Below are 15,965 nucleotides of genomic sequence, written 5' to 3' on the forward strand. Positions count from 1 at the left end.
CCACAACTGAGCCACCCAGGCGCCCCTGAAGAGAGACTCTTAAAAGCAGCAAGAGAAAAACAAATCGTTACATACATGTGAAACCCCACAGACCTATCAGTAGATTTCTCAGCAGAAACATTGCAGGCCAGAAGGAAGAAACATGACATATTCAAAGTCAGGAAAAAACTTCCAAACAAGAATACTCTATCCAGGAAGGTTATCATTCAGAAATGAAGGTGAGATAAAAGAGTTTTCCAGAGAAGCGAAAGCTAAAGGAGTTCATCACTACTAAACCAGGCTTATAAGAAATGTTAAGGAGACTTCTTTAATCTGAAAAGAAGTAGCACTAATTAATACAAGACAACATATAAAAGTAAAAATCTCATTGGAAAAGGCAAATATATACAAAAGTAGTGGATTAACCACGTATAAATCTACTGTGAAGGTTAAAAGCAAAGAGTAAAATTAAACTACATAGTTAAAGGATACATTAAATTAAAAAATGTAAAATGTGACATCAAAACCAAAATGTTACAGGGGAATAAAAATGTAGAGTTTTAGAATGTGTTCATATTTAAGTTGCTATCAACTTAACATAGACTATTATATACATAAGATGATATATATGAACCTCACAGTAAATAGAAAGCAAAAAACTTCTAGAAAATACACAAAAGAGGGGCACCTGGGTGGCTCAGTCATTAAGCATCTGCCTTCGGCTCAGGTCATGGTCCTGGGGTCCTGGGATCAAGCCCCATGTCAGGCTCCCTGTTCAGCGGGAAGCCTGCTTCTCCCTCTCCCACTCCCTCTGCTTGTGTTTCCTCTTTTGCTGTCTCTCTCTCTGTCAAATAAATAAAGAAAAAAAAAAAGAAAATACACAAAAGAAAATGAGAAAATAATCTAAATATAACACCGAAGAAAGTTATCAAACCACAAGGGAAGTAAGAAAGAGACAAAGGAACTGAGAGGAACTATAAAAACAGCCAGAAAAAAAATTAACAAATGGCAATAAATACATACCTTTCAATAATTACTTTAAGTGTAAATGGACTAACTTCTCTACTCAAAATGAATGGATGGCTGAATGAATTAAAAAAACATGACACATCTATATATTGCTTAGAAGAGATTCACTTCAGAAGTAAAAATAAACACAGACTAAAAGTGAAGGGATGGAAAAAGATATTCCATGCTAATGTAAACAAAAAGAAACTGGTGTAACTATACTTGTATCAGACAAAACAGACTTTTTTTTAATTTTAATTTTTTTTTTTTTAAGTAGGCTCCATGCCCGACATTGGGCTTGACCTCACGACCCTGAGATCAAGAGTTGCATGTACCACTGACTGAGCCAGCCAGGCATCCCCAGACAAAATAGACTTTAAAACAAATACTGTAATAAAAGACAAAGATGGGCACTATCTAATGATAAAGGGGTCAATCCAGCAAGAAAATATAACATTTATAAATACATATGCACCCAACATAGGAGCACCAAAATATATAAAGTAAATATTAACAGATCTAAAGGGAGAAACTGACAGCAATATAATAACAGTAGGGGACCTTCACACTCCACTTACAACATGGATAAATTATTCAGACAGAAAATTAATAAGAAAACATCAACTTTAGGGGTGCCTGGGTGGCTCAGTCATTAAGCGGCTGCCTTCGGCTCAGGTCATGATCCCAGGGTCCTGGGATCGAGCCCCGCATCAGGCTCCCTGCTCTGTGGGAAGTCTGCTTCTCCCTCTCCCACTCCCCCTGCTTCTGTTCCCTCTCTGGCTGTCTTTCTCTCTGTCAAATAAATAAAATCTTAAAAAAAAAAAGAAAACATTAACTTTAAATGACAAATGAGACCAGATGGACTAACAGACATATACAAAACATTCCATCCACAAGCAGCAGAATACACATTCTTCTCAAGTGCACATGGAATATTCTCCAAAAGAGACCACATGTTAGGCCACAAAACAAATCTCAATAAATTCAAGAAGACAGAAATCATATCAAGTATCTCTCCCAACCACAATGATATGAAACTAGAATTCAATTACAAGAAAAGAGCTAAAAAAACTACAGCTATGTGGTGATTAAACAACACGTTCCTGAACAACTACTGGGTCAAACAAGAAATCAAAGGAGAAATAAAAAAATACCCAGAGACAAATGAAAACAGACATATGACATACCATAATCTATGGGATGCATCAAAAGCGGTTTTAAGAGGGAAGTTCATAGCAATATAGACCTACCTTAAGAAATAAGAAAAATCTCAAATAAACATTTTTTTTTAATAATTCTTTTTTTTTTTTTTAAGATTTTATTTATTTATTTGAGAGAGAGAGAAGGAGAGACAGAGAGCATGAGAGGGAGGAGAGTCAGAGGGAGAAGCAGACTCCCTGCCGAGCAGGGAGCCCGATGCGGGACTCGATCCCGGGACTCCAGGATCATGACCTGAGCTGAAGGCAGTCGCTTAACCAACTGAGCCACCCAGGCGCCCTCAAATAAACATTTTAACTTTACACCTAAAAGGGAACTAAAAAAAGAAAAAGCAAAGCCCAGAATTAGGAGGAAGGAGACAACTGGGGTGCCTGGGGGGCTCAGGTCATGATCTCAGGGTCCTAGGATGGAGCCCCACATCACGCTCCCTGCTGAGCAGGGAGTCTGCTTGTCCCTCTCCCTTTCCTTCTGCTCCTCCCCCCACTCCTGCTCTCTCTGTCTCTCTCTCAAATAAATAAATAAAGTCTTTTTTTTTTTTAAGATTTTATTTATTTATTTGAGAGAGAGAGCAAGCACGAGAGAACAAGAGCCAGGGGCAGGGGCAGCGGGAGAGGGAGAAGCAGACTCCCCACCTAGCAGGGAGCCCAACATGGGGCTCCATCCCAGCACCCTGGGATCATGACCTGAGCTGAAGGCAGACGCTTAACTGACTGAGCCACCCAGGTGCCCTAATAAATAAAATCTTCAAAAAAAAAAAAAAAAGAATTTAAAAAAAAGTAAAAGGAAGGATACATGAAACTAAGAGCTGATTCTTTGAAAAGATATATAAAACTGACAAACCTTAAGCTAGACTCACCAAGAAAAAGGAGGACCCAAATAAATAAAGTCAGAAATGAAAGGGGAAAAGTTACAACTGATAAGGGTCATAAGAGGCTACCATGAGCAATGATACGACAAAAAATGGACAACTTAGAAGAAATGACTACATTCCTGGAAACTTACAATCTTCCAAGACTGAATCATGAAGAGATAGAAAATCTGAATAGATTGATTACTAGTAAGGAGTTTGAATCACTAATCAAAAACTTCCCAACAAATAAAAGCCCAAGACCAGATTGCTTCACTGGTGAATTCTACCATTCAAAGAAGATTTAATACCTATCCTTCTCAAACTCTTCCAAAAACTTGAAGAGGAAGGAACACTTCCAAACTCACTTTATGAGGCCAGGATTATCCTGATACCAAAACCAGACAGACACCACACAAAAAAGAAAATTATAGGCCGGTTGGTGCCTGGATGGCTCAGTCAGCAAAGCACGTGACTCTTGATCTCAGGGTTGTTAAGTTCGAGCCCCACATTGGGTGCAGAGATTACTTAAAAATAAAATCTTAAAAAAAAAAAAAAAGAAAGAAAATTACAGGCTGATATCCCTGATAAACATAGTTGCAAAAATCCTCAACAAATGTTAGCAAATCAAATTCAACCATATATTCAAAAGATCATACACCATGATCAAATGGTATTTATTCCAGATCCAAGAATGGTTCAACAGCCTCATATTGATCAATGTGATAAACCACATTTAAAAAATGAAAGATTAAAATCATATAATCATCATCACAATAAATTCAGAAAAAACATTTAACAAAAGTCAACCTTCATTTATGATTAAATACTCTCAACAAAGACGGTATAGAGGGAATGTACCTCAACATACATAAAGACCATATATGATAAATGCACAGCTAATATTACACTTAATGGTAAAAAGCTAAAAGCTGAAGGCTTTTTCCTTTAAGATCAGAAATAAAACAAGAATGCCCACTCTCCCCACTTGTTTTTTTAAGTTTATGTATTTATTTTTTGTAATCTCTATACCCAATATGGCTTAAACTCACAATCCCGAGAGCAAGAGTCACATGCTCTTCTGACTGAGCTGGTCAGGTGCCCCTCTCCCCACTTTTCTTCAACATGGTATTTGCAGTCCTTGCCACAGCAACTAGGCAAGAAAAAGAAATAAAGGCATACAAAATGGAAAGGAAGAAGTAAAACTGTCACTATATGCAGATGACATAATACAGAAATACAGGAAATCCTAAAGACACCACCAAAAAACTGTTAGAAATAATTAATGAATTTAGTAAAGTTGTAGGATACAAAATTAATGTACAAAAATCTGTTGCATTTCTATATATTGATAATGTACCATCAGAAAGAGAAATCAAGAAAACAATCCCATTTACAATTGCACTAGAAAGAATAAAATACCTAGGGAAAAATTTAAGCAAGGAGGTGAAAGACCTGTATGCTGAAAAATATAAGACACTGACAAAAGAAATTCAAGAAGATACAAATAAATGGAAAGATATTCCATGCACATGGATTGGAAGTATAAATATTGTTAAAATGTCCATACTCCCCAAAACAATCTTCAGATTCAATGCAAACCTTATCAAAATTCCAGTGGCAGTTGGACCAGGACAAATAATCCTAAATTTTATATGGAAACACAAAAGACCCTGAATAGCCAAAACAATCTTGTAAAAGAAGAACAAAGCCAGAGGTATCACACTCCTTGGTTTCAAGCAATACTACAAAGCTATAGCAATAAAAATAGTATGGTATTGGCATAAAAGCAGACACATGGATCAGTGAATCAGGAAAGAGAGTTCAGAAGTAAACCCCCACATATATGGCCAATTAATTTATGACCGGGGAGGCAAGAATATACAATGGAGAAAGGATAGTCTCTCTAGTAAATGTTGCGCAAACTGGACAGCTACATGCAAAATAATGAAACTGGATCATTATCTTGCACCACTTATAAAAATTAACTCAAAATGAATTAAAGACTTGAATGCAAGACCTGAAACCATAAAACTCCCAGAATAAAACAGGCAGTAGTGTCCTTGACATCGGTATTAGTGATGGGTTTTTTTGGATCTGATTCCAAAGGCAAGGGCTACAAAAGCAAAAATAAACAAGTGGGACTACATCAAAATGAAAAGCTTCCGCGCAGCAAAGGAAACCAGCAGCAAAGGGAAAAGTCACCCTACCGAATGGGAGAAGATATTTGCAAATCATATACCTGATGAGGGGCTAATATCCAAAACATAAAAAATTCATACAACTCAACAACAAAAAAACCACCCAATTTTAAAATGGGCAGAAGATCTGAATCGACATTTTTCCAAAAAAGACATACAAAAGGTTAATAGGCACATGAGAAGATGCTCAAAATTACTAATCATCAGGTAAATGCAAATCAAAACCATAATGAACTATCACCGCATACCTGTCAGAATAGCTATTATCAAAAAGACAAGAAATAACAAGGTTAGGTGAGAATGTAGAGGAAAAGAAACTCTTGTGGACTGTAAATTGGTGCTGTCACTATGGAAAACTGTATGGAGATTCCTAAAAAAATTAAAAATAGAGCTACCATGTGATGAAGCAATTTTACTGCTGGGTATTCTATCTGAAGAAAAAGAAAACACTAATTTGAAAAGAAATATTTGTTGCAGCATTACTCACTATAGCCAAGATATGGAAACAACCTAAGTGTCCATTGATGGATGAGTGGATAAAGAAGATGTGGTATATACATGATGGAATACTACCCAGCTATTAAAAAGAATGAAATTTTGCCATTTGCCACAACATGGATGGACCTGGAGGGTATTCTGCTAAGTGAAATAAGTCAGACAGAGAAAGACAAATACCACATGATTTCTCTTATATGTGAAACCTAAAAAACAAAACAAAAACAAAACAAAACAAAGTCCAGACTCATAGATACAGAAAACAGATTGGTGGTTGCCAGAGGGTAAGAGGACTGCTGGGTGGAGATATGGGTGAAGGGGATCAAGAAGTACCAACTTCTAGTTCTAAAATAAGTAAGTCATGGGGATATAATGTACAGTATGGGTAATATAATCAATAACATTGTGTTAACTTTGTATGGTAACAGATGGTCATGAGACTTATTGTGGTGATTATTTTGCAATATATCCAAATGTTGAATTACTAAGTTGTACACCTGAATCTAACATAATGTTGTCAATTATACCTCAATAAAAAAAGAAAAAAAGGGGGAAAAAAGAAAGTATAGCAAACACATTTTATAAATATTTTCACCAAGAGCTAAAGTTCATAAAACCAATTAATGTTCTTTAGAAAATTAAATGAACCATGCTGATTAATGGAGAATTTAGTATATTACAAACATAGAAATATTAGGGGCAGATCAACATACCAAAATGTCTGGAGTGGTCAATGGGCAGATGTGGCTGGAGATTTCAAGTCTTGAATTAAAAATAAATCTTCAGAGTTGGGTACACACCTGTATTTCCATTCATTTCTGTGGAAAAAAATAAAAAGCCATGAATCAGATTTTTAAGAAGGAAATTGGAACCGGAAAGAGATGTTAACAAACAAAGGCGTAAAATCTTAGGAAGAAAAAAAAGATTTTTAAAAAAAGTACTACAAATTTGGGGTAAAAGAAAACTAAGTATAATGGTCCATATGGTAAGGAAAGAATTCCATGGTTATCTCAGCCAACATGGGTGAGAGGCCATGTATTTTGTTGCCTAGAATATTCTCAGATTCTTTTCTTTTTTTTAAGATTTTATTTTATTTGAGAGTGAAAGAGGGCATGAGCATGAGCGGGGGTGGGGGGATGGCGAGGCAGAGGGAGAAGCAGACTCCCTCCCTTCTGAGCAGGTAGCCCAATGCGGGACTTGATCCCAGGACCCTGAGATCATGACCCAAGCTGAAGGCAGAAGCTTGACTGACTAAGCCACCTAGGTGCCCCTCAGATCATTTTCTGTAGGGTTTTTTGTTTTCCTTAGAATCTTACTCTGGAAGAAAGTGATTGAAATGTTGGGGTACAGAAAACATAAAGCATAGAAAACTCATTATCTGTTAATTATAAAATTTTATGTATATTTATCACATTTTACTTATATCTGTACTATGATAAGCATCTTTTTGATAATTCAGAGGAAATCCTATTTTTTAGAAATATAAAACTAATCCAAGATGCAGGATAAAATCACTAGGTGTATATGCAAAGAATTTAATAAACATAGGTTTAATATTTCAAAAATAACAAATTCATATTCACCATTTATTAATGCCCATAATGTGCTATGTACTGACACTTAGATGTCAAAAATATTCTACTACAGTTAATAGTAATATTTTAGGGTAAATAGTTTGCAATATATAAATTTTGTAGTTTAACGAATAAGAAATTAAGTTGTGTTCCAGGCAAGAGAAAATAAATTGATAATAAGTAATCAGTTTAAAATGAATATTATCATTTTCTTATTTAGTAATATAGTTTTTTTCTTCCCAGTTTCATTGAGATATAATTGACATAGAAGTCTGTATTAAAGTGTATAGTATAATTATTTGATATATGCATTGCAAAATGAATACCACAATTTTAGTTAACATCCATCACCTCACATAGTTACAAATTTTTTTCTTATGATGAGGAGTTTTAAGATCTATTATCTTAGCAACTTTCAAATATACAATATGTATAACATAGTTTTAATTATATATTACTTAGAAGATGTATTTTTTTTTTTTGTCTTTTAAGCTTTTATTTAAGGGCAATGATCTATGATGTAGATTTTAGATCTTATTAAAAGCAGCCACGCCCATGGACTGCACATAGTCCTCAAAAGCAGTGATCCGCTCCTCCAGCATATCTGTTCCAACTTTATCATCTTCCACTACACACTATATTTGAAGTTTTTAAATTCCATATCCCACTGGAACTAGTTTAGAAGAGCCCCAGACCAAGCCGTCTACCTGAATGCTTCGGACGCACTCCTCTAGTTTTGCCATATCTGTCTCATCGTCCCAAGGTTTCACATCTAGTAATATGGAAGACTTGGCAACAAGTGCAGGTTTTTGGCTTATATGAGACAAGCACCACCAACCAGGCGCCATTCTACCCAGGTCAGGGACAGAAGATGTATTTCTTTTCTTTTTTTTTTTTTTTTTAAGATTTTATTTATTTATTTGACAGAGAGAGAAACAGCGAGAGAGGGAACACAAGCAGGGGGAGTGGGAGAGGGAGAAGCAGGCTTCCTGCCGAGCAGGGAGCCCAATGCTGCGGGGCTTGATCCCAGGACCCTGGGATCATGACCGGAGCTGAAGGCAGACACCTAACTGAGACACCAGACTGAGCCACCCAGGCGCCCCAGAAGATGTATTTCTAAGGTAAAATTCTTAGGACTTCTTTGTAAAAGTAATTGAATCAATGATTTATCTCAACCCAGTATGATAAAAAACTAAACTTAAACTAGCTGTGGAAGGTAAAATGACCAAAGTTAAGAGTATATTGTGTTTCCCTACTACTTTTAGGAAAGGTCCATTTAGAAATGACAGCAATACTTTGGGTTTATAGTTCATGTATCTCAAAAAGGTTTTTTTTATTTTTATTTTTTTAAAAAGATTTTATTTATTTCTTAGAGAGAGCGCGAGAGAGGGAACACAAGCAGGGGAAGTGGGAGAGGGAGAAGCAGGCTCCCCGCTGAGCGGAGAGCCCCATGTGGGGCTCGATCCCAGAACCCTGGGATCATGACCTGAGCCGAAGGCAGCAGCTTAATGACTGAGCCACCCAGGCACCCCTCAAAAAGGTTTTAATATTACATAAAGTTAAACTGAAGTACAGAGAAGGATCTAACAAAATTTATTTAACATGTTAATTACGCAAGATAAACTATCAACATTTGACTATCACACCCAGTCAGTCATATCCTTACTTGGTAGCAATGTTTTTCTTTTCTTTTCTTTTTTCTTCTTCCCTTCCCTTTTCTTTTCTTTTTTCCCCACCTCCTCCCTGCAATATTTTCTTTTTTAAAAAATGTTTATACTTCATTATAAAAATGCTTAAATTCCTATTAGTTTCAAGATGAAAAGTAGAGAGTAAGTGTAAATAGAACCTACCAGAACTACTCTTTTCATCATGGTACTTTGGTGCTTTTGACCTTGTCCTTATCATTAACAGATTTCCAGCACCAGCAGGACAGTGTCAGCCCTTTCAAGTTTTGTCAACTTAAATTCTTTTCCTCTTCAGTGCAGTAGAGGCCAAATTCCCATTTCATCTTTCTATTACCTTTAAAGAGAATATTGCATTCTGACAAAATATGCCATTATTGAAGAAGTCATAGTTTAGCCATAAAATATAAATATCACCTCTACTTTGTTTTATATATTTTCTTCTTTCTCTGCTATCTCTAGGCTAATGAGTCCCCAGAATTGGAAAATTCCTTGGATGAATCTGAATAATTCCTTTATAAACAAATTATTTTGACAAAAAAACATGTATAAATTGCTCATAGATCACCCAATGCCGCCTCTCTGTTTACTCCATGTAGTGATTGCTTGTGTCTCATTTCCTTGAGCTGTTTGGTATGCCTGGCTTTACATCTTTGAATATACTTACATGTTTTCTCAGGTTTTGTCTCCCTCATAGATTATAAATGCCTCAATATTAGACACAACGTGTTCCAACCAAGGATGGACTATTATTTGCCTGCAGACCTATGAATTCAAATGAAATGCTTTAACTTTTTCCTAGTTCCAAAATCCTGTTCAAATCTATGCTCTTCCTTTCAATTCCCAGAACCACAGTCCTAGTTCAGGCTCTCATTCTCTCTCACCTGACTAGTGAGTGCAGTCATCTTCTAATTATTTGCCTAGCCTTTGGTCTCTGACCTCTGGCAATTTATCTTTGATTTCTTTCTCAGTTATCTTTCTAAAGCACAGTTCTGATGTCACTCTCTAGGTTAAAAACCTTCCATGGCTCCCCGCTGACTGCAAAATAAAATCTCCAGCTAGGCATTCAAGGTCTTTACAGTCTGGTCCTATCCCCGCTTTCTAACCCCATTCCAATCACTTACTCTTCCTACTCCGTATTCTATGAGCTATTAATTGTTTACCAAATACATCTTTGCACATTCCTATCCCATCTTTATCCATTTTCTCTTTTCCTAAGTTTCTCCATCTATTCTTATCTTGCTCTTTAATAAGGATCCCAGCTCAAGAGGATCACTTTTTACCTTTCTTGCTGTCCCTAGTCAACTTGTTTCTTGTCCTTTCCAGAGCATGTTGTTGATGTCTCCATTTTAGCATTTCTCATCGGCTCTGTACTTGAGAGGTAGACCTATCTCAGTCTCTTTATACTGTGAGCAACTTTAAGATAGGGATGATAATTTATTCAACTTTCTATGGCTACAGCCTAGCAAGTGGAGTGGGAAGAAGAGACTAACTCCGTGGGAAATGAAGGGAATATTTCTAATGACACAGGAGGGGAAATTTCCAGCCAGTTTCTTGGAAGAGGTTCAAATTCTTTAATTATAGATATCCACCTTACCTGAAGTAACTTCCTGGAATTAGAGTTCAGAGACCTTCTAATAAAAAATATATTTTCTAGAAGTCAAGTTTGTAACTTGTGAGACATGGAAGTTAAGCCTCTAAATCACAGCCACCAATTACATTTCTTCTGTGCAACCCCACCCAGCTATTAGAATTTATTAAAAGGAAATTCTACATTTAAGTCAAGAATAACTGTGATCTCTTATTTGATCAATGGCACAGTATTGTCCTGGGACCTACATCTAGCCTTACCACCATTGGTCAGTTGGCACGTGGCTTTCAGGACATCAACCGTCAGAGACAGCTCTGTAATTACTTGTGATTACTTGAATGGAACGTTTCCGAAACCATGGTGGTTATTTCGCCTTCATTCACCATTAAACATTTGATTCTGTGCCAGCAGGATGTCCGGGTGCTTGGCTACTCGCATTGCGGACGCCGGCACCAGGATCGTGGCCTTTCCGAGTCAACGCTCGTCAGAGGGAAGCCGGCACCACAGCCGGAGGGCAACGAGGGCTGAAGCTGCAGAAGGGGGGCGGGCAACGTCCGCCCGCCGGCCCAGCGCCGCGACGCCTGGTGGAGGTGACGGCGAACCTCCAGGCAGCCGCCCCGCCGAGCCTCAGCACCCAGGCGCCTGCGGATGCTCTCGGGGCGGCCCCGCGCGGCCCGGCCTCTCCCCGAACGGCAGTGGGGGGCGGGGCGCTGCGCGCGCCGGCGCGTGGAGGCCGCGGGCTGTGGTGGAGCGCGCGCGGCCTGGGAGGGGCGCGCGGGGGCCGCTGCGGCCTGTGGCGCCGTCACTCGGCAGAGCCGACCGGTCCAGCTGCGCGCCGCTGCCGCTGGCCAGGCGCGCGGGGACGGTTCGAGGCTGCGCTGGGGGCCGGCCCGTCCTTCCGCCGCCGACGTCCTCCCATCCACGGGCCGCCCGGGTCCCGTTATCATGTCGCTGAGGCAGCGCCTGGCCCAGCTGGCTGGCTGGCTGCAGGAGCCGCAGAAAGTGGCCCGTTTCCAGCGGCTGTGCGGGGTGGAAGCACTTCCGCGCCGCTCCGCCGCGCCCGCCACCGATCCGAGGGGGGATGAGAAGGCAGAGGCGCCCCTCGCGGGAGACGCCCGGCGCCGAGAGCAGCAGCCAGGGGCGTCCGCAGGCCCCCAGCCGCCCGGAAGCGACCGCAATCAGTGTCCCGCCAAGCCCGGCGGCGGCGGCGCCCCCAACGGCGTGCGGAACGGGCTGGCGACCGAGCTGGGCCCGGCCTCGCTGCGGCGCGTGGGGGCCCTGCGCCGCAACTCGCTGACGGGCGAGGAGGGCGAGCTGGCCCACGTGAGCAACTGGCCGCTCTACTACCTGTTCTGCTTCGGCACGGAACTGGGCAACGAACTCTTTTACATCCTGTTCTTCCCCTTCTGGATCTGGAACCTGGACCCCCTGGTGGGCCGGAGGCTCGTGGTCATCTGGGTGCTGGTCATGTACCTGGGCCAGTGCACCAAAGACATCATCCGCTGGCCGCGGCCCGCCTCGCCGCCCGTGGTCAAGTTGGAGGTTTTCTACAACTCTGAGTACAGCATGCCCTCCACCCATGCCATGTCCGGCACCGCCATCCCCATCTCCATGGTCCTCCTCACCTATGGCCGCTGGCAGGTAAGTTTCCCTCTCCTCGCCTGCTGTGCCTGGGGGAGTTCTCCGGCGGAGAACCCGGAGTTCTCTTCACTCCGCTCAGTTACTTTAACTTGGCCATTTCCCCTTCCAAACCTCTCTTTCCACGGGTTTTCACAGCCCCCCGCGAACAGGCCCTTCCTAGGTTTAAAAAAATTAAGTGATCGGGGGAAACCTAGAGACTTAGCTGTCAAACTATATTCTAAACCCAAAGGAAACGCTATTCGTGGAGTAACATTATCATTGGGCTTTGGTTAAGTTTTTAAACGGTTTTAATTCTTGTGATGCACAGAATATAATGGTAATTAATTATAATGTTCTTATACTTAATCGTTAGGTAACTAAGACCCACTTTCACCGTAATATCCGGTGCCTTCCCCCAAACTAATTCTGTTTCAGGCTTGGGTAGTCTTTTTAGCTTTACTCCGAGACAGCGTTTATAAAACCGTAGTGTAATTCCAAAACAAACATGGTCATTCTAGGCAATGAAGTAATGAATTTTAAACGAAAGCCGCTATTTATGGAAGTTAATGGAACACAGCCTGAGTTCTTTTTTTAAGGGGTGTGGTTGCTAATTTGCTGATAGACACAAAATTTATCTTCTGAATCACTGATCTGTAGTATCAGTTGTTGAGCTACTACAGCATTACTGTTGCATTAGCTTTAAATACTTTTAAAGTTTTTCTTAAAATTAGGGTTCTTTGTCAGACTAGTGGGTTTGTAAAATTGACATGTATGACAGCTGGGCCGGCCTGACAATCAGGGATGAGTTTTTAATGGTAAACATTTTATATTTTGCCTACTTCTTTTGGCCTCCCATTTCTCACTTTTTCATGGTCCATAAATGTTCCTTGGGTTTGAAAACTAATTCTTTTCTATGGAAGCAAAATTTATTCTTAGACTGCTGTCTTGTTTTATCTTTTAAATTGTAAGGAGCTTTGTTCCTCCTGCAGACCAGTCCCTTAATTTAAGAATAAAGTTAATAATTATGGAGAATCTAAAGAATTAGACTTATTTGATTTTTTTTTCTGTTAGAGCACAAAATCATCTTACATTGAGAAATACTCAATTCTGTGTAAAACTCCATTATGATAAGCTTACTCATTCCAGATTTAATTCCAGTATAGATAAAATCTTGTCCCCATGGGCACTTCTGTGCAGTGCATCTCTCTTACAGTAACATGGAAAATATGTAATGTGCAGGGTAAGAATGACAGAATTATGAGAGAAGAGTACCATGGACAGTTTTTTTTTCCTTCCTATTTAGCCAAAGGAGATATAGAGGCTATTCCGGTTGTAAAGTAGTACTGCCTTTTTTGAAGGATAGATAAAGATCCCAAATTTTATTTAGTCTAAATATTTCAAATTTAAGATTGTCATTGAGTTATGTTTGGCATGATATTTACTAGTTAGCTAATGATGTTTCTCTTATTTTCATGAGACTTTCAGGATTCTATTACTGTAGGGCCTTTTATAACTCCTCAATGAGTAGCTGTGTTGCATGCTGTTAATATTAGAAGTCCAAGTAAGAGAAAAGTTATTTTTTGCTCATCATTTATTCAGAACACATGCTAACAGGAAGTCTGAAAACAGTACTGCTGATTATTTATGGATTGTAGATATTAGTATTCTAACATTTCAGGGTTATTTGAATTATCAGGATAAGCTTACATTATAGTGTTTTTTTTATTTATTTACATTATAGTTTTTGAATAATCTAATATATTTAATCCAAAGTCTGAGGAATTTGTAGATAATTCAATTTTAGAAATTGAACTAGACAGGACTTTAGAAATCACCTACTTTCAAACTATCATTTTACAGAGTGGAAACTGACCTATTAGAATTAATCTTGTAAAATTAGTTTAAATTTCTTAGTTTACATATTTTTACTCTAAATTTGAGTGAACTTCTAAATTTGAATAATTGTTTAATCTTTTGGTTAGCTGTTATAGAAGAAAGCCTCCCTTGTATGGAAGTCCTGTTTATAAATGTTTGTAATAATCTAGTATAAAAACCGAAATGACTTTTTTACCTTTTTACTTTTTAAAAGTCCTTGTTATGAACTGAAAACAAAAGTACCTTCCTTTGCTTAAGTTGTTTTGGTCCTGTTCTCTGTGTTTGTATTGTTGTACTTTGGAGGCTTATATTTCCAGAATGGGTAATGAAAAAAAATATTGGAGGGGCGCCTGGGTGGCTCAGTTGGTTTAAGCGTCTGCCTTTGGTTGAGGTCATGATCCCAGGGTCCTGGGATCAAGTCCCGCATGGGGCTCCCTGGTCACTGGGGAGTCTGTTTCTCCCTCTGCCCCTCCCCACGCTTGTGTTCATTCTCTCTCAAATAAATCTTAAAAAAATGTATTAGAAACTTGGGATAAGAATTAGACAATGAAAGCCTGGTGTTTTTTTCTTTTTTTTTTTAAGATTTTATTTATTTATTTATTTAAGACAGAGAGAATGAGAGAGAGAGAGCACATGAGAGGAGGGAGGGTCAGCGGCAGAAGCGGGCTCCCTGCTCGGCGGGACTTGATCCAGGGACTCCAGGATCATGACCTGAGCCGAAGGCAGTCGCTTAACCAACTGAGCCACCCAGGCGCCCGCCTGGTGTTTTTCTAATAGTAGTTTTGGTTGACAGTCCTGTCCATCTGCTGGGCCCCTACAGCTTATTCAGGCCAAGTGTGGTTACTTCTGTATGCCTAGGATGCTGAAACAGCTCTGCAAGCAGAGTTATCTCACATACCATCCCTTTGGTGTGGAGTTAAGTACTGAACTCCTCCCTGCCACTTAATGTTCCTACTTGAAATCTGCTCAAGATTCACCTCCTACACAGAGCCTTTTTAATTAACCCCTTCTGTTTCATTAGTCCTCATTTGTTCTTAAAATGACCATAGACAAAAAACATTACTTGGGGCTTGTTTAAAGTGTGGGTTTCTGCACGTTACTTTCAGAGATTCTGATCCATTAGCTAGCTAAGGGAGGGTGTAGTGCATTTTACTGAAGTTTCCCAAAGATTTTTGAGGAAAAAAAATGTACTTTCTTAAACCCTTCCAGTAAAAATAATTCTTGATCCTTAAAATATATTTTATATTTCTCCAACATTGTTGTCTCACCTTTTTTGCAATTCCAGTCTTTGAATCTTTTTAAGGTATGTTATAATATCAAAAGAGAGATCAGAACAGTATGACGCCAAGCGGTTATTTGATACTAGGAGAATTTTTTTTCATGGTGATGCAAGATAGAAAACCTATGGCATTTCTCCAGGTATTAACTTGATCCATTAGCCAGGATAATAATTATTGCTCTCATATTATTTGTTGGAATCTTTTGTAGCCTGAATTGTGAAAAAATAAGAAATAGGGAGCAGGTATTAAGAACATAGTCCTTTGAAGAATAATCGAAAATTAAAAATAAAGCACTCCTTTTGTATTTATTTTTTCATGTTCTTTCAAAAAATAAAAATTATTAATTTTTAAATATTATGGCATATAAGTTCTAATTATATACCTGATTTAATAACATTAAGAAAGTTTTAGATTAATTTCATTAAAAAAATTGTCATCACACACTTTATAGCCAAACCCATTCTCAACTAGTCTATATCCTCTCACTAATTTTAATAATAATAGTAATTCTATTATTAACATTATTAACATTTATGAAGGTCTTAGTAGAGGTCAGACTTTTTTTTTTTTTTTTAAAGATTTTATTTATTTTTGA

At 38.8% G+C, this 15,965-nt stretch overlaps 1 protein-coding gene and 1 long non-coding RNA gene across 2 annotated transcripts in view; one reads left to right on the plus strand and one right to left on the minus strand.

Annotated features, from left to right (window-relative positions):
* Positions 1–460: 460 nt before the first annotated feature.
* LOC145723415 (uncharacterized) lies at positions 461–11,241 on the minus strand. Its single transcript, XR_014148433.1, has 5 exons — positions 10,856–11,241; positions 9,173–9,341; positions 6,462–6,566; positions 4,105–4,205; positions 461–823 (listed from the first exon to the last, which is right to left on the minus strand). It is a non-coding gene; the product is annotated as an uncharacterized LOC145723415 (long non-coding RNA).
* The window catches only part of SGPP1 (sphingosine-1-phosphate phosphatase 1), a 32,726-nt gene continuing 28,001 nt past the window's right edge, over positions 11,241–15,965 (plus strand). Inside the window, exon 1 of the mRNA XM_006741724.3 lies at positions 11,241–12,236. Within this exon, the coding sequence (XP_006741787.2) occupies positions 11,244–12,236 (993 nt within the window). The 5' untranslated portion in view covers positions 11,241–11,243. The remainder of the gene's footprint in view (positions 12,237–15,965) is intronic.

This window comes from Leptonychotes weddellii, chromosome 9, assembly GCF_054177405.1.
Source record: "Leptonychotes weddellii isolate Sample4059 chromosome 9, ASM5417740v2, whole genome shotgun sequence".
In the NCBI taxonomy this organism is placed as follows: Eukaryota; Metazoa; Chordata; class Mammalia; order Carnivora; family Phocidae; genus Leptonychotes; species Leptonychotes weddellii.